This window comes from Hemitrygon akajei, chromosome 3, assembly GCF_048418815.1.
Source record: "Hemitrygon akajei chromosome 3, sHemAka1.3, whole genome shotgun sequence".
NCBI lineage: Eukaryota > Metazoa > Chordata > Chondrichthyes > Myliobatiformes > Dasyatidae > Hemitrygon > Hemitrygon akajei.
Window position 1 is genome coordinate 135,188,337 of NC_133126.1, and position 19,741 is coordinate 135,208,077.

The 19,741-nt window shown below is 37.6% G+C and overlaps 1 protein-coding gene across 1 annotated transcript in view; it reads left to right on the forward strand.

Moving 5' to 3' along the window:
• Positions 1-19,741, forward strand: part of LOC140724583 (ubiquitin carboxyl-terminal hydrolase 47-like) — a 39,937-nt gene that overhangs the window by 11,546 nt on the left and 8,650 nt on the right. Inside the window, exons 3-6 of the mRNA XM_073039011.1 lie at positions 1,372-1,498; positions 1,631-1,662; positions 3,361-3,486; positions 4,202-4,221. Coding sequence (XP_072895112.1) covers positions 1,372-1,498; positions 1,631-1,662; positions 3,361-3,486; positions 4,202-4,221 — 305 coding nt within the window. The remainder of the gene's footprint in view (positions 1-1,371; positions 1,499-1,630; positions 1,663-3,360; positions 3,487-4,201; positions 4,222-19,741) is intronic.

The window sequence follows — 19,741 nt, forward strand, 5'->3', positions numbered from 1 at the left end:
GTCAGTGAGGTGGTGTGCACACTCTCTGAGTACTCATCCTGGAATATCGTCTGGCCCTGGCATCTTACGTGGTTTGCCTCTACAGACTCCTACTCCCGCCTGTTGCTGTTACAGACACTGGCTGCTCTCCTGGAAAGTGGGCAGTTTTGGTGCCTGACATTGGATTGCATTCCAGGAAGTGTGGATAAAAGATGTTGAGTGTTGAACTGTTGAGTGTCAGGGAGGGAGGCATCACTGGTACAGTCAACACAGCCCGTGATGAGTTGGGCAGTTTTGGCTTCCCGCTGTGGAGCCTTCCTGTCTGATGCAGTGTGGTTTCCACTCCATGCACTGTTGCAGCATGTTAGGATGCTCTCTACTGAACCTGGTGGTGTGAGTCTGGTATTGTCTTTGAAATGTCTTTCAAACCACAACGTGGAGTCATAAACATTAAAGGATCACTGATAAATCTGAATAACACAATCATCTGTAGATGATGTGAGTACAGATCTGCACAGTCCAGCTCTCTTCAACCTCCTCAGAAAGTAGAGGCATTGGCCAGCTTTCATGATTGTGTAGCATGTGTTCTGGGACCATGAGAGATTGTGCGAGGCGTGTTCTCCAATTAATTTAAAACTGCTCGCAGTTTTCACTGCAGTGCTGCCAATGTGAAGGGGTGTGTGAGTTCTCTCTAAGTTGATGGCCATCTCCTTTGTCTTGTTGACAGTCAGGAAGAGTTTGGTTGCTTGGCACCAGGCCTTGAGTTCCTCTACCTCCTCTCCATAGGTCGTCTCATTGTTGGTAATGAGCCCCAACACGGTCGTATCATGGCGAAGTTAATGTGATTCCTCATGTGTTCGGCTGTAGGGATGATGGTGGCTGGTTGCTTGATGCCCAGCCTCATATGCCAGGATGCATTATTGGTCAGGTGTTCCTGAATTTCTTGTGCAAATCCAGTCATTGTCCACTTGCTGCCTAAGATGAGGTTTCTCCTGTTCAATTTCCATGCAGGAAATAAATCAGTGATGCATTCCACACTGAACATAAACACCATAGATTACAATGACGTAACTACCTCAAAGCCAACTATTTACTTTTGACATAACATGACAAAATTTCCAACAACTTAGAGACTGCACAAAACAACACAAGACTAATATAGTAGAACATTGAGCAATTGTTGCATTGTGTCTGGAACCAAGTGTTGGTCAGAGTAAACAATGTACTGAGTGCATTGGAACATGGAATATATCAGAATCCTGGAGCACTGCACACAGGCAAATGAACATCCCTGAGATTAACTGTGAGTGAGCAGGACATCCCTGTTCAGGGACTCTGTCCCATTATTGAAAAATTAATATCCCACTTTCTTTCTTTCATGCTCTCACACAGGTGAATAATGCCCAGAATGATTCCCTTGTTGATGTTGTGAAAGACAATGAAACACCTGCTCAACATCAAGAAGTGAATCGGGGAGATTCTGTGGTGTTTACAGGAAGAAATCCTGAGACCCCTCAAGGTACGTTGGAAGCTGCAGGCACAAAGCATCAGCATGGCTGGTCGGCTCGAGCACCTGCTGCAAGAAACATGACTGACCACGTGGGAATATTCATAAACTCTTCTGATGTGTTTAATTCTTTCTCTCCTTTAGATCACCCACAGCAAGTTTTGACAGGACAAGAGGTAAAAAAAACAGCAAATATTGAACACGAACAAGTCCTCTTCTACCTTTTCTTTAATAAACCACTCAAAGTTCCTGCTACAATTGATCCTTTCTCCCACTGTCACCAAGTTACTGAAATCCATCCAGGCCGGATCAATTCAACAAATTTGAGTAATTTTAAGCCACTTTCCCACCAATGTCACTGGGGTTGTGAGGCAGCTGCACTGCTGCCATCTCACTGCTCTTTCTCTTTGAAATTTCTTTTGATTCTGAAACCAGGCATCTGTGATACAAAATCTGAGCAAACCAGGAATATTTTTGCTATTTTCAGAGCATAATATCCTTCTATTTTCACTTAAGGAAAAGTATTTTCAGCCTAATACAATTACATGGTCTTGTACATGGATAAAGCCGAAGATACATAAAAAATTCAAGTTGAACTTCAAGTTAAAAGTCTGTCATGGAAAAATTGCATTTCTTCTGAGTATCCTTCAGCAAAAATCCAAAAACAAAGTGCCACAAATCTGAAATAATTATTGAAAAAACTGAAAATATTCAACAGGTTAGGAAACAGCTGTGGGAAGAGAAACAGGCTTAATATTTCAGGTCAATAAAACATCTTGATCTGAAACACTGACTCTGTTTCTCTTTCTTCAGATGCTGACTGAGCTGCTGAGAATTCACAGCATTTTCTATACAGTTGGCCTTCCTAATCTGCAGGTTCCACATGCACGGATTCAACCAACTGCGGATCGGGAAAACCCAGAAGTTCTCTCTCTCCGGCACTTGTTGTTTGAGCACGTACAGACTTTTTTCTCTTGTCATTATTCCCTAAACATTACAGTATAACAATGATTTACAAAGCATTTATATTGTATTAGGTATTATAAGTAATCTAGAGATGACTTAAAGTATACGGGAGGATGTGCATAGGTTACCGCGGATTGGGATCGAAAAAAATACTGAAAGTTCTCTAAGTCAGAACAGGTACATCCAATATTATTTAGTGTCAGTTAGTCAAACATTTGTCTTAGTATATGTTTTACCTTTCTATGCATATAAAACACTTAAGAAGCATATGTATTTCAATAATTTAACCACTTTGTTGCTTAGTAATAATCGTAGCTTTCATTGGGGCAGGGCCTTCACATGCTCTGTTATTCCCACTTTATCCTTTAAAATTGTTCCGATTGTCGACCAACTGAAGCCTAACGCTTTTCCAATGTCTGATGGTGTCTCACCTCTTTCCGATCGCTTTATTATTTCCACTTTATTTTCAATTGTGATCGTTTTCCGTCAATGGAACAGAACTACTGCGGATTCAGAGCTCCACTGGGTCCTAAAGTCTACCGCATTGAGACAGGTTAAATAAGGGACTTGAGCATCCACATTTTCTGGTATCCGTGGTGGGTCGTGGAACCAGTCTCCTACGGATAAGGACAGCTGACTGTATTTAGTTTCACCTTTTAGCAAAATTTGGGCCAGTGCTCTCAGAAAACTAGCCTATTTTTCAAAATCCTTACAGATATTGGCCATGCCCTGCATTGTGCTAAAGAAGTCACTTGTTTAACCAGAAAATGTTGAATATGTCTTGTCTGCTTGATAGCATCACAATTAACTCAGTTTGGTCAATTTGTCAGAGGTGGAAATGCAAAAGACTGGCCAGTGCAAATTAAAGTGAATTAATGATACCTTTCTGTTGTATTTCTCTGCTTTAGGAGAAAACGTATGAATTGTTTGCAATTTGGCACCACACTGGAAGCTGTGGAAGTGACCACTATTATGCTGAAATCAAATCAAACTCTGGTGACTGGTACAATTTTAATGATGAAGATGTTAAAAAGGTAAAAATTAAGAACAGAATGAAAGTTTTCTAAAGCAGCATCATACATCACACAAAGGGAGATGATTATGATATTGGAGGTCAATCATTCTAGACATACGGTACGAGATCACTGCAGGAGCTGAGTTGGAACTTTAATTACATAGGTCTCGATAATTCCATGCCAGCTTGTTTTGGAGATCAAATGTAAACATTTATTAGTATTATAGGATTAACATTAAACGCATCAGACTGATCATGTGAGCTACCAGACAGTGGCTTTTTCTTTATTCATTTGTAGAATGGCATTGTCATTGCCCCTGAGAGAGTGCTGAGTCACCTGCTTCGTCTCTGCACTCTGAGTGTACCTGTTTCTCAATGCTGTGAGGTGGAGGGTTCCCAGAATCAGACCCAGAAATAATGTAAAAATCATTATATATCTCGACTGAGAGAGTGTGCAACTTGGAGGAAAAATATAAAAAATGGTCATTTTTGTGTCTTTCCCTCTAATAAAGAATGTATAGGATTGAGAAAAGCTCTCAGATAAACTTACTCAGAACTGAGACAGGCCATTATTTCACTGAATTTATTGTTGATGATTTCCAAATAATCATTACATTCATTGTGTTAGTGATTTTAGATTTTCACCTCGTGTCATATAACTTCCTGACAGAAACATTTTGATATTTTTTTGCATGTTGTCAATGAATATTTATTCGTCATGACATTTCATCAAGGAAAACGATATCAATCTAAGGTAATGACCAAATTTATTTAATGCATATTCTATTGTGCAAGAAAGCTTAGAGTTAACAAGTATTGTTACATTATTTCTGAAAAGGCACTGCACTTGAAAGAAATCACTCAAAGGGCTTACAGTTCCATATTGTCCATTAGATATATTCATAATGTGATAACTTGTTTAGTGAAGTAGAAATTTTATATGTATTTAAATTGACCTACAAACCAGATGGAAGGATCAGAAACAGGGAAATTATAAAAGCTGGTAGGAACAATGTGTATATTGATCCATATTGTTAGAAGACATATTGTATGCTTTATTTTTAAAATCTAAATTATATAATATTTTCCAGTTCCGAAACTGCTTATGTGCTTATGTACAGACTGATTGATACAAAGCCCAAAGCAGGTATGATGATTTGTAGAATTCACTGGTAATAAATTTATCATTGACTTGCATACTACCATGCTATGGTTTTATAAATTTTGTTGATTATGGTATTGTAACATCATTTTTTTCTTGCTTTTTCATGCATTTTGATGAACCATAAGTTGTCCACCTCAGGATAAACCTAAAGAAATTCTAACTTTTTAATTAATTGATTGGATAGAACAACATACAAATTGCTGGAGGAATTCAGGAGGTCAGGCAGCATCTGTGGAGAGGAATAAACAGTCAACAATTCGGACCAAGACTGTTTATTCCCCTCTGTAGATGCTGCCTGACCTGAGTTCCACCATCATTTTGTGTGTTGCTCTGGATTTCCAGCATCTGCAGAATCTCTTGAGTTAATTGGACAATGTTTGCTTCCCTCATTCTCTTTTAATACTTTTGTGGACAGATAATAAGCTAATGTTGTCCTTATTTTGTACAATAGTGATAATTTCCATTCTATTGTTGCATAATATTTGTGATGCTGGTGACAAACAGAGTTTAGTGTTGTCAAAATCAAGATAATAGAATTCTCTTAGTTCATGCTACTTGTGATGCATAATATAGAATATTAAATACATTTTGGCATCTTGATGTTTTCAAGCCCTGAGGTGCTGATTTTCCCCAGGTACTTTGATGCTAATATTAAAGTTACATAGATTCACCACTCTCTGGTTAAAGAAATTCCTCCTCATCTCTGTTCTAAAAGGGTACCCCTCTATTCTGAGTCTGTGTCCTCTGGTCTTTGACTCTCCCACCAGAGGAAATATCCTCTCCATATCTACTTTATTATGGTGTTTAACCATTTGCAACGTTTCAATTAGGTCATCCATCATTCTTCTGAATTCCAGAAAATATAGGCTCAAAGCCTTCGAACACTCTTCATATGACAAGCCATTCAATCCTGTAATTATTTTTTGAATGCTGTCCAGTTTCAGCGCATCATTTCGAAGTTAAGTGGTCCAAACCTGCACACAATACCCCAAGTGATGCCTCACTAGTGTTTTATAAAGTCTCAATGTTATATCCTTGCTTTCATATTCTAGTCCACTTGAAATGAATGCAAAATTGGATCTAATCAGCAATTAAAATATTCTCCCATCACCAATGAGTGAAGACTCAAATCTGGCATAAACAAAAAAAAAAACACCCTCAAAGAATCTCGGATCATCTATATTTGGGGTATACAGATTAGCAAATACCATTAATTTATTATCTAATTTTCCTGACACTATAACAAAACGCCCGTTAGTATCAGACACTACTTTATGTTGGACAAATGTAACTGTGTTATCTATAAAGATTGAAACCTCCCTAGACTTAGACTGAAACGAGGAATGAAAATGCAGTCTTCTTCATCGGCTAAAGATGCGTAAATTGTCACATTTACGTACGTGAGTTTCTTGTTAAAAAAAAAATTGGGATCTTAAGTTTTTTAATATAAGCTAAAATCTTATTCTGTTTCATAGGGTCATTTAACCTTTCACATTAAGACTAAGTAAGTTAATAATTTGATCCATTTTTAACACTATTTAAAAGAAAGGTTAAAGTAATAACCATTGGAATGAATATTAAAACCAAACAATGAACCTTGAGATAGGGTAACCAAGCAACGGATTTGGCTGAGAGTCCAGAAAGGCTTCCAGAAAAAAACGCATCCCCCCACCCTCCTCCCAAAGTCAGAAGGTCGACCAATAGACAGTTGACAGCTACACCTAATGACAACATCCCACCCAAAAAAAACCTACTGGTTTAGCTCCAAATTGATTTGAAGGTTGCCTGCATTCCAACCTAGACTAAACAACAGACGGAGACAAAACTTAACCCTCATAACAAAAATACATATAGATTAATTATTACAGTTTCAAAATGATAAAATGAAAAATACCTATACTAAGCCTTATTGATAGAAAAAAAACCTCAAAAAGAATAAGTATAATATAAAATAATAAAAAACCTATCAAAATTCAAAACATATGAACACACAAGGCATTAACTCATTAAAATCTTATTTTCTAAGTAAAGCATTAAAAGTTTTGAAAAGAGAGTTAGCTACAAAGGTTTACCAAAAGTAAAAGAAGCAATTATTCATGTAGAAAGATACTGAATAGTTAATCTCCTGATTCTCTTGATTCTAAGAATTCTTGGGCTTCTTCAGTCGAATGGAACCATTTCTTAGAGCCATCCCTCAGTATAATTCTGAGCTGAGCAGGATAATGAAGAGAAGACTGAAACCTTTGTTAAAAAGTTCCGACATAACCTTTTTAAACTTAGCACGCTCATTGATTATCTCGGGTGAAAAATCCTTGACGATTCTAATCTTCTGGCTATTATAATCATTCATTCCTCTTTGATGGGATTCATGAATTAAAAGTTCCTTTGTTTGAAATTCATGAAAACAGATTATTACTGATCTGGGTCTTGCTCCTAGAGTAGGTCTGGGCACAGGCAATCTATGAGCTCGATCAATCATAGGTAAAGACGATAAAATTTTAGGAAATAAAATTTAGGAAATAGCGACACTCAATAAATTAGCTTTGTTTATTCAGTCTTTCCTAATGAAATATGGTATTGTTGATGTCTGGCCTTTCTTACATCCAGTAGACAGGGAGTATTCGTTTTTCTCTCATGTCCATCATACATATTTCAGAACTGATTATTTTTTTATTGATAGCCAAATGATTCCATTAGTTCAATCCTGTGAATATAAAGAAATTGCTGTCGCAGATCATGCTCTTGTGTTTTTGTCTTTAAATCTCCCTCAAATAAACCGATTTTGGCGCTTTAATCTAACTTTGCTATCTGATAAGGATTTTTTAAAGTTTCTGGAGAAACAAATTATTCTTTTTTTGAAGAGAATATGCTGCAAGAGTCTTCTAGTCTTATTATATGGGATGCCTTTGAGGCCAATATTAGAGGACAAATTATTTCTTATACTTCGAGTGTTAAGAAAAAAAGCTAATAAAGAGAGAATTGATTTAGCTAATCAGTTGAAACAATTAGATCAAAAATATGCCTTGGCTCCAGATCCTGCTTTATATAAAAGGTGTGTTGAAATTAAAACTAAATATGATCTTCTTTTAACATATCCAATTGAAACTCAACTACTAAAGATAAAAGTCAATTTTATATTCAGGGAGACAAAACAGGTTAATTATTGGCTAACCAATTAAAAACCTTTATATCTAAATGGCAAATTAAAGAAATTTGTAAAGCTAATGGTGATAGGACAACTGACCATTTAGAAATAAATGACATCTTTAGAGAATTTCATTCTGAACTTTATAGTTCTGACTCTCCTAAAGATAATACTTTAATGAATTTTTTTTAGACCAATTAAATGTTCCTACCCTTTCTGCTGATAGCCAAAAACAGTTGGATCAACCTATTTCTTATGAAGAAATTGCCGACGCTGTACATTCATTGTACTTGGGGAAGGTTCTGGGTCCTAATGGATTTTCTGGAGAATATTATAAGGCTTTTACCTCATGGCTTATACCTCATTTATGTTCAGTCTTTTTGGATTCCTTTAAGTTGGGTAGGTTGTCACAATCTTTTTATGAAGCTTCTATTTCACTTATCCTTAAAAAGAATAAGAATCCAACTGAATGCTCTTCATAGTCAATCAAGATTGAATAGCTCAGCAGAAAGCTGTTGATTAGACAATCAAGATTTGAAAAGTTCAGACTCAACAGAAAGCAGCTGATTGGGCAATCGGGGTCAGGTGACCAAGCAGTTTGAAAAGCTTAAACAAATAAATAGAGGGGTAGCTCAAGCAGAGCGGTCAGTGAGTGAGTGGGCCAGTGAAGGAGTGGAGCTTTCAGGATTCGTTGAAAAGAGGCGGAGGACAAGCTTTCTCCTAGTTAGGATTTACAATGCCTCCTGAGACAGTGATGGGCCTCTCATGTGAGATGTGGCAGTCTCAGGGGAACTCCCCTCTCCTGCAGAGTCACATCTGCCAGAGGTGCATGCGGCTGTGTGATATGGAAGACCATGTGAGGAATCTGGAGCAGCAGCTGGATGACCTTCGACTCATAAGGGAGAATGAGGCTGTCATAGATGAGAGCTACAGGGAGGTAGTCACACCTAGGCTGCCAGAAGCAGGTCATTGGGTGACAGTCAGAGGGGGGAAAGTGAAGTTGAGTAGACAGGTAGTGCAGAGCACCCCTGTAGCCATTCTCATGAATAATAAGTATACCGTCCTGGATACTGTTGGTGGGGACGACTGACCACAGATGAGCCATGTTGGCAGGGCCTCCAGCACTGAGTCTGACCCTGTGGTGCAGAAGGGTGGGATGGAGAAGAGGAGAGCTGTCGTCATTGTGGACTCTATAGACAGGGGAGCAGACAGGAGATATTGTGGATGTGAGAAGGACATCCACATGGTTTGTTGCCTCCCGGGTCCCAGGGTCCAGGATGTCTCTGACCGGGTGCACGACATTCTGTTGTGAGAGGGAAAACAGCCAGAAGTCGTGATACATGTTGGTACCAATGACACAGGCAGGAAGAGGGATGAGGTCCTGAAGTGTGAGTTTTGGGAACTAGGCAGAAGGCTGAAGAACAGGACCTCAAGTGTGGCGTTCTCAGGATTGCTGCCAGTGCTACGTGATAGTGATGGTAAGAATTGGAGGAAATGGCAGTTGAATGCATGGCTGAGGAGTTGGTGCAGGGGGCAGGGCTTTAGATTTTTGGATCATTGGGATTTCTTCTGGGGAAGGTGGGACCTGTACAGATTGGATGGGTTGCACCTGAACTCGAGGGGGAGCAATATCCTTGCAGGTAGGTTTGCTAGCATAGTTGGGAAGGGTTTAAACTAATTTGCAAGGGGGATGGGACCCGGAGCGATAGAGCAGTGGAAGAAGTGCATGGAGTAAAGCCAGATCTAAGATATAGAGAGGCTTTGAGGAAAAAGAAGCAGAATAAAGGGTGTAAAGGTAGTAAGGTAGAAGGGTTAAAGCATGTGTACTTCAATGCAAGAAGCATCAGGAACAAAGGTGATGAACTGAGACCTTGGATACTTACATGGAATTATGATGTAGTGGCCATTACAGAGACTTGGCTGGCACCAGGGAGGGAATAGGTTCTCAATATTCCTGGATTTCAGTGCTTTAAAAAGGATGGAGGGGGAAGGGGAAGAGAGGTGGCATTACTGGTCAGAGATACTATTACAGCTACAGAAAGGGTGGGTAATGTAGCAGGATCCTTCCTTGAGTCAGTATGGGTGGAAGTCAGGAAAAGGAAGGGAGCAGTTACTCTATTAGGAGTATTCTATATGCCCCCTGGTAGCAGCAGAGATACCAAGGAGCAGATTGGGAGGCAGATTTTGGAGAGGTGCAAGAATAACAGGGTTGTTATCATGAGTGACTTTAACTTCCCTAATATTGATTAGCACCTGATAAGTTCCAATGGTTTAGATGGGGCAGAGTTTGTTAAGTATGTCCAGGACAAATTCCTGTCACAGTATGTTGACAGGCTGACTAGGGTGATTGCCATACTAGATCTAGTATTAGGTAACAAACCGGGTTAGGTCACAGATCTCTCAGTGGGTGAGCATCTGGGGTACAGTGACCACCGCTCCCTGGCCTTTAGCATTATCATGGAAAAGGATAGAATCAGATAGGACAGGAAAATTTTTAATTGGGGAAAGGCAAGTTCTAAGGCTATCGGGCTGGAACTTGTGGGTGTGAATTGGGATGAATGTTTTTGCAGGAAAATGTACTATGGACATGTGGTCGATGTTTAGGGATCTCTTGCAGAATGTTAGGGATAAATTTGTCTCAGTGAGGAAGATAAAGAATGGTAAGGTGAAGGAACCATGGGTGACAAGTGAGGTGCAAAATCTAGTCAGGTGGAAGAAGGCAGCATACATGAGGTTTAGGAAGCAAGGATCAGGTGGGTCTATTGAGGAATATAGGGTAGCAAGAAAGGAGCTTAAGAAGGGGCTGAGGAGAGCAAGAAGGAGGCATGAGAAGGCCTTGGCAAATAGGGTAAAGGAAAACCCCAAGGCATTCTTCAGTTATGTGAAGAACAAAAAGATGACAGGAGTGAAGATAGGACCGATTAGAGATAAAGGTGGGAAGATGTGCCTGGAGGCTGTGGAAGTGAGCAAGGTCCTCAATGAATACTTCTCTTCAGTATTCACCAATGAGAGGGAACTTGATGACGGTGAGGACAATATGAGTGAGGTTGATGTTCTGGAGCATGTTGATATTAAGGGACAGGTGATGTTGGAGTTGTTAAAATACCTTAGAACAGATAAGTCCCCGGGGCCTGACGGAATATTCCCCAGGCTGCTCCACGAGGTGAGGGAAGAGATTGCTAAGCCTCTGGCTAGAATCTTTATATCCTCGTTGTCCACAGGAATGGTACCAGAGGATTGGAGGGAGGCAAATGTTGTCCCCTTGTTCAAAAATGGTAATAGGGATATTCCGGGTAATTATAGACCAGTGCGCCTTTCGTCTGTGGTGGGAAAGCTGTTGGAAAAGATTCTTAGAGATAGGATTTATGGGCATTTAGAGAATCATAATCTGATCAGGGACAGTCAGCATGGCTTTCTGAAGGGAAGATAGCATCTAACAAGCCTGATAGAGTTCTTTGAGGAGGTGACCAGGCATATAGATGAGGGTAATACAGTGGATGTGATCTACATGGATTTTAGTAAGGCATTTGACAAGGTTCCACACGGTAAGCTTATTCAGGAAGTCAGAAGGCATGGGATCCAGGGAAGTTTGGCAAGGTGGATTCAGAATTGGCTTGCCTGCAGAAAGCAGAGGGTCATGGTGGAGGGAGTACATTCGGATTGGAGGATCGTGACTAGTGGTGTCCCACAAGGATCGGTTCTGGGACCTATACTTTTCGTGATTTTTATTAACGACCTGGATGTGGGGGTAGAAGGGTGTGTTGGCAAGTTTGCAGATGACACAAAGGTTGCTGGTGTTGTGGATGGTGTAGAGGATTGTCGAAGATTGCAGAGAGACATTGATAGGATGCAGAAGTGGGCTGAGAAGTGGCAGATGGAGTTCAACCCGGAGAAGTGTGAGGTGGTACACTTTGGAAGGACAAACTCCAAGGCAGAGTACAAAGTAAATGGCAGGATACTTGGTAGTGTAGAGGAGCAGAGGGATCTGGGGGTACATGTCCACAGATCCTTGAAAGTTGCTTCACAGGTAGTAGGGTAGTTAAGAAAGCTTATGGGGTGTTAACTTTCATAAGTCGAGGGATAGAGTTTAAGAGTCGCGAGATAATGATGCAGCTCTATAAAACTCTGGTTAGGCCACACTTGGAGTACTGTGTCCAGTTCTAATCACCTCACTATAGGGAGGATGTGGAAGCACTGGAAAGGGTACAGTGGAGATATACCAGGATGCTGCCTGGTTTAGAGAGTGTGCATTATGATCAGAGATTAATGGAGCTCAAAGAATAAAAGGAGCTAGAGAATTAAGGGGAATAGATAGAGTGGACAGCGAGTACCTCTTCCCCAGGGCACCATTGCTCAATACAAGAGGACATGGCTTTAAGGTAAGGGGTGGGAAGTTCAAGGGGGATATTAGAGGAAGGTTTTTTACTCAGAGAGTGGCCGGTGCATGGAATGAACTGCCTGAGTCAGTGGTGGAGGCAAATACACTAGTGAAATTTAAGAGACTACTAGACAGATATATGGAGGAATTTAAGGTGGGGGGTTATATAGGAGGCAGGGTTTAAGGGTTGGCACAACATTGGGGGCCGAAGGGCCTGTACTGTGCTGTACTATTCTATTTTCTATATAGACCAATTTCCTTACTTAAAGTTGATACTAAAATCTTATCCAAAGTTCTGGCTCATAGGATTGAAAATATTTTACCATCTATCATTTCTGATGATCAGACTGGATTTATTAAAAATTGATATTCCCACTTTAATATTCATTGTTTATTAAATGTTGTCTATTCTCCTTTTAAGGAAATGAATGCAAAATTGCATTTGCCTTCCTCACCATGGACTCAACCTGCAAATTAACCTTTAGGGAATCCTGCACAGGGACTCCCCATTCCCTTTGCACCTCAGTTTTTTTTGACATATAATGTAAAAAGAATTGATCCTAACACAGACCACTGTGGAACACCATGAGCCACCAGCAGCCAGCCAGAAAAGGCTCCGTTCATTCCCACTTTTTTCCCCTGCCAATCAATCACTGCTTTATCCATGCAAGAATCATTCCTGTAATACCATGAGTTTGTAGCTTGTTAAGCATCCTCATGTGGCAATGTTAAAGGCTTTCTGAAATTCCAAGTACACATCAAACAATTCTCCTTTCTCTATCCTGCTTGTCATTTCTTCAAATAATTCCAACCAATTTGTTAGGCAAAATTTTCCCTTGAGAAAACCATGCTGACTATGGCCTATTTTAACATGTGTGAGAGTTAACCTGAGACCTCATCCTTAATAATTGACTCCAACATCTTCCCAACCATTGAGGCCAGACTAACTGTCCTATAGTTTCCTTTCTTTTGCCTCTCTCTGTTCTTGAAGAGTGGAACAACATTTGCAATTTTCCAGTTTTCAAAACTGTTGCAGAAAGATTATTACTAATGTCCCCACGATTTCTTCAGCCACCTCTTTCAGTACATTGGGGTGTCCAACATCTGGTCCAGGACTTATTGGCCTTCAGACCTTTCAGTTAGGAGCATAAGATACAGGAGCAGAAGTAGGCCATTCGGTCCATCGAGTCTGCTTCGCCATTCAGTCATGGGCTGATCCAATTCTTTCAGTCATCCCCACTCCCCTGCTTTCACCCCGTAGTCTTCGATGCCCTGGCCTATCTATCTCTGCCTTAAGTACACCCAATGACTTGGCCTCCGCAGCCACTCTTGGCAACAAATTCCACAGATTTACCACCCTCTGACTGAAGTAATTTCTCCACATCTTAGTTCTAGAAGGACGTCCTTGAATCCTGAAGTCTTGCCCACTTGTCCTAGAATCCCCTACCATGGGAAATAACTTTGCCATATCTAATCTGTTGAGGCCTTTTAACATTCAGTATGTTTTTATGACTTCCCCTCTCATTCTCCTTAACTCCAGGGAATACAGCCCAACAGCTGCCAGATGTTCCTCATACAGTAACCCTTACTTTCCTGGAATCATTCTTGTGAATCTTCTCTGAACCCTCTCCAATGTTGCACAAGGACTCCCAAGTCCCTTTGCATCTCCGCATTTTGAATTGTCTCTCCATCTAAATAATAGTCTGCCTGTTTATTTCTTCCACCAAAGTGCATGACCATACACTTTCCAGCATTGTATTTCATTTTCCACTTCTTTGCCTATTCCCCTAAACAATCTAAGCCTCTCTGCAGGCTCTCTGTTTCCTGAACCTACTGGCTCCTCCACCTATCTTTGTATCATTGACAAATTTAGCCAAAAATCTATTAATACCGTAATCCAAATCATTGACATACATAGTAAAAAGCAGCAGTCCTAACACCAACCCCTGTGGAACTCCACTTGTAACTGGCAGCCAGCTAGAATAGAATCCCTTTATTCCCACTCTCTGTTTTTTGCCCACCAGCCAATTCTCCACCCACGCTAGTAACTTCCCTGTAATTCCATGGGCTCTTATCTCACTAAGATAGGGCATTGAAGAATGCAGTAGAACAAAGTGATCTAAGAATAATGGTGCATAGTTCTTGAAGGTGGAATCTCATGTGAATAGGGTGATGAAGAAAGCTTTTGGTATGCTGGCCTTTATAAATCAGAGCATTGAGTATAGGAGTTGGGATGTAATGTTAAAATTGTACAAGGCATTGGTAAGGCTGAATTTGGAGTATTGTGTACAGTTCTGATCACCAAATTATAGGAAAAATGTCAACAAAATAAAGAGAGTACAGCGAAGATTTACTAGAACGTTACCTGGGTTTCAGCACCTAAGTTACAGAGAAAGGATGAACAAGTTAGGTCTTTATTCTTTGGTGCATAGAAAGTTGAGAGGGGACTTGATAGAGGTATTTAAAATTATGAGGGGGATAGATAGAGTTTTTAAATTTTTTTATTGAATTTTCAAATAGGATACAGAGTAGAAAGGAATAATATCAACCCTCCCCCTCCCCTTAAGCCCTCCCCCCAGCATGTCCCTATATATATGAAAAAAGAGAAAAAAGAAAGAAGAAAAACGAAAGAAAGAGTGCCTGGATATCGGAAGATCCCCACATGCTCCATGGAGTTCAAAATAGCTTTAATATATGTATTTATTTCTTTCCCCAGATGACCAATAATTTTATCTTCAGAGCACCTATATATTTAATCCTATCTTTTGTAAATAAGGGCGCCAAATTTTCAGAAATATATCATATTTATTTCTTAAATTATAAGTAATTTTTTCAAGTGGAATGCAGCTGAAAATTTCATTCTTCCAACGATCCATACTTAAGTATGAATCTGATTTCCAAGTAACTGCAATAGCCTTTTTGGCTATGGCCAATGCAATATTTATGAATTCTTTCTGATATTTGTTCAATTTAGGTTTTGGTTTTATCCCTTCAATGTCACCTAGTAAAAATAATGTTGGGTTATGTGGAAGTTGTTCCAATAATTTGTTCCAATAAAACTCTTAAATTTGTCCAAAATGGTTGAATTTTAAAACAAGACCAAGTAGAGTGTAAAAAAGTACCAATTTCTTGATTACATCAAAAACATTGATCAGATAAATTTGGGTTTAATCTGTTTATTTTCTGTGGTGTAATATATAATTGATGTAAAAAATTATATTGTACTAATCTTAGTCGGACATTTGTTGTATTTGTCATACTGTCAAGACATAATCTTGACCAACTTGTTTCATCAATTTTAATATTCAAATCAGTTTCCCATTTTTGTCTTGACTTATGAATTCCTTGTTTAATTGTCTGTTTTTGAATCAAACTATACATACAAGAGATAATTTTTCCTTTTTGAATTAAAGTTTCTATTTCATTAGGTTTCGGCAATAACATTGTTTGACCCAGTTTATCTCTTAAATAAGCCCTTAATTGGAAATAACAAAAAAGAGTGTTATTTGATATTTTGTATTTATACTTTAATTGATCAAATGACATTAATATACCTCCTCCAAAACAATCTTCTATATATCTAACCCCTTTTTGAAACCAGTTATATAAAAGTTGATTATCCATTGTAAAAGGAATAAGTTTATTTTGAATTAAAGGTCTCTTTGATATTAAAGATTTCTTTATCTCATCATCAACATTTATCTTATTCCATAAATCAATCAAATGTTTTAATATAGGAGATTCTTTCTTTTCCCGTATCCATTTAGATTCCCATTTATATATAAAATCTTCTGGTATATTTTCTCCTATTTTATCTAATTCTATTCTAATCCATGCCGGTTTATCTTCATCAAAAAAAGATGCAATAAATCTAAGTTGATTTGCTTTGTAGTAATTTTTAAAATTTGGTAATTGTAACCCTCCTAGGTCAAATTTCCATGTCAATTTTTCCAACGATATTTTTGACATCTTACCTTTCCAAAGGAACTTCCTCACACATTTATTTAACTCTTGAAAAAACTTCTACGGTAATTGTATTGGTAGTGTTTGGAACAAATATTGTAATCTAGGGAATATATTCATTTTTACAGCATTGACTCTACCTACTAATGTTATTGGTAACATCATCCATTTATCAAGATTTTCTTGAATTTTTTTCAATAATGGCAAATAATTTAATTTATATAAATTCTTTATATCATTATCAACTCTTATACTTAAGTACTTTATACCATTTATCAGCCATCTAAATTGAGTTATTAATTGACATTGACTATAGTCTCCTTTAGTAAGGGGTAGAATTTCACTTTTATCCCAATTTATTTTATACCCTGATATATTCCCATTTTCTTCCAATCTAGAAGATAATTTACGCAACAAATACAGTGGGTTTGTTAGATAAATCAGAACATCGTCAGCAAATAGGTTAATCTTGTATTCCTCCTGATTAACTCTGAAACCCATAATATCTGGGTCAGTTCTAATGAATTCAGCTAATGATTCTATCGCCAATACAAATAAAGCAGGTGATAATGGACAACCTTGTCAAGTTGACCTTGTTAACTGAAATGATGTTGAAATTTGGCTATTTGTCACTACTTTAGCTTTGGGATTAGTATTTAAGGTTTTAATCCAGTTTATAAAAGATACTCCTAATCGATATTTTTCCAATACCTTAAATAAAAAATCCCTTTCCAATCTATCAAATGCTTTTTCTGCATCCAAAGCAACTGCCACACTCATTTCCTCCCTCTTTTGTGCCAGATGAATTATGCTAAGTAACCAAGTTACATAATCTGCCGATTGTCTATTTTTAATAAATCTGTTTGATCCATATGTATTAATTTTGGTAAGTATTTAGATAATCTATTAGATAAAATCTTTGCTATTATTTTATAGTCTGTGTTCAACAAAGAAATAGGTCTACATGATGTTGGCTTTAAAAGATCTCTATCTTTTTTTGGCAATACTATTAAAATAGGTGTTGAAAAAGATTCTGGAAGTTTATGCGTTCTTTCCGCTTGGTGTATTAGCTCCATAAAAGGAGGAATTAATAAATCTTTAAACTTTTTGTAAAATTCGGGCGGAAAACCATCTTTTCCTGGAGATTTATTACTCTGAAGTGATCCTGGAGCTTCTTAGACCTCTTTTAATGTAAAAGGCATATCTAATCCCTTCTGTTCTTCCGAATTCAATTTTGGGAGAATTATTTGTGATAAAAACCTTTCTATCTCACCAATATTATTTTGTGATTCTGATTGATACAATTCAGAATAAAAACTTTTAAAAGTTTCATTGATCTCTAAAGGTTTATAAGTAATTTTATTTACACTTGTTCTAATTGCATTTATCATTTTGGAAGCCTGTTCTGTTTTTAACTACCAAGCAAGAATCTTGTGTGATCTTTCACCTAGATCATAATATCTCTGTTTAGTTCTCATAATTGCTTTTTCTGTTCGGTATGTCTGAAGTGTATTATATTGTAGCTTCTTATTAACAAGTTGTCTTTGTTTTTCTTCTGTCATATATCTTTGAGATTATTTTTCTAATTTTGTAATCTCTTTTTCCAATTGATCTGTTTCTACCATATATTCCCTCTTAATTTTAGAAGTATAGCTTATTATCTGGCCTCTCAAATATGCATTCACCACTTCCCATAATATAAATTTATCATCAACTGAATGTAAATTTGTATCTAAAAAAAAACTGAATCTGTTTTTCCATAAAATCACAAAAGTCTTGATGTTTTAATAATATTGAATTAAATCTCCATCTGTAAATCGGTTCCTCCTTATCCATCATTATCATTGTCATTATCAAGGGGGAATGATCTGACAATATTCTTGCTTTATATTCCATATTTTTCACTCTATCTTGAATATTCATTGATAGTAGGAAAAAAATCTATCCTTGAATAAGTTTTATGTCTATTTGAATAAAATGAATAATCTCTTTCTCTTGGGTTAATTCTTCTCAATATATCAATCAAATTTTAATCTTTCATCAATGATAAAGTTAATTTTACTACTTTTAATTTCGTAACAACCTTTGTTGACCTATCTTAAAACTGGGTCTAGATAAAAGTGAAAGTCTACACCTATTAATATTTTGTCATGTGCGTCAGCCAAATTCAAAAAGGCCTCTTGTATAAATTTTACATCATTTTCATTTGGTGCATAAATATTCATAAGAGTCCATAGTTCTGAAAAGATTTGACAATGTATAATTACATATCTCCCTGCAGAATCAATTAATACATTTTGTATTTTAATTGTTAAGGTTTTATTAACCAAAATTGCAACTCCCCTCGCCTTTGAATTAAATGAAGATGCAGTAACATTTCCAACCCAATCTCTCTTTAATTTCTGATATTCTATCTCTGTTAAATGTGTTTCTTGTAAAAAAGCTATATCTATTTTCATGTTCTTAATGTATGCTAAAATTCTTTTTCTTTTCACCGGTCCATTAAGCCCATTATTGTTAAAAAATTCAATAAATTAGTCATTATTTTTAACAGGGTTACTCCAATCTATAATAATACATAATATTTCAACTCCCGTAGTACCTTGGAGAATTTTTAAAAAATTCTCCATGTTGCTATGTGTCTCCTCCCCCCGACTGTCCAGGCAAAGAAAAAAAGATAAAAGAAAGATAGATTATAAAGGAAAAGATAACAAAATACCCCCCTACTAATGTTATGAATGAAAAAAACCACAACATTACCCCCTCCATTGTACGGGTCATGGCAATCGCCATGGTTACACACGTGAATCCCGTAGTGATCGATCTGAAGTTCCCCCAGCTCTCCTGTAACAAAAAAAAGTATATGTAAGAGAAGAAAAAATAATATCACTACTCCGGATTAATATTCCTCAAATTTTTACCTTTCTCCCCCTCTATCATATAATTAAAAGAATATTTAAATATTTTTCTGTCCTTGAATGTCCATCAATTCCATTCACTGTCCCCATCTTATCTTTAATCCATTTCACTTATAAATCCTTAGCTGTGTCTAGCGAGTATTTGGGAGTTCTTGTGCAAACTCCTCTGCATCCCGATAATCAGTAAAAAGTCTTCTTTATCCGTCATCCAAAAAAATTATCAGTGTTGCCAGGTGGCTCAGTATATATTTATAACCCTTTTCCCATAAAACTTTTTTCGCTGGGTTAAATTCCTTCTTTCTCTTCAGAAGGTCATAACTTATATCAGGATAGAAAAGAATGGTTTTCCCTTCTATCATCAATGGCCCATTTCTCTTTCTGACACATTGGGCAGCCGCCTTCAGGATCTTTTCTTTATCTTGATATCTTAAGCATTTTATCAAGATTGGTTGTGGGTTTTGATCAAATTGAGGTTTTGGTCTTAAGGCTCTATGAGCACTTTCGATTTCAATTAACTGAGTTCCCTCTTCCATTTCCAAATTTTCCGGGATCCATTTTTGAAAAAAATTTATTGGATCCTCTCCCTCTATACCTTCTTTAAGACCAATAATCTTGATATTATTTCGTCTGCTAAAATTTTCAAGCACGTCCACTTTTTCCTGCAACCGTTTTCTTTCTGATGTCCAGGCAGAAATATTATCTTCC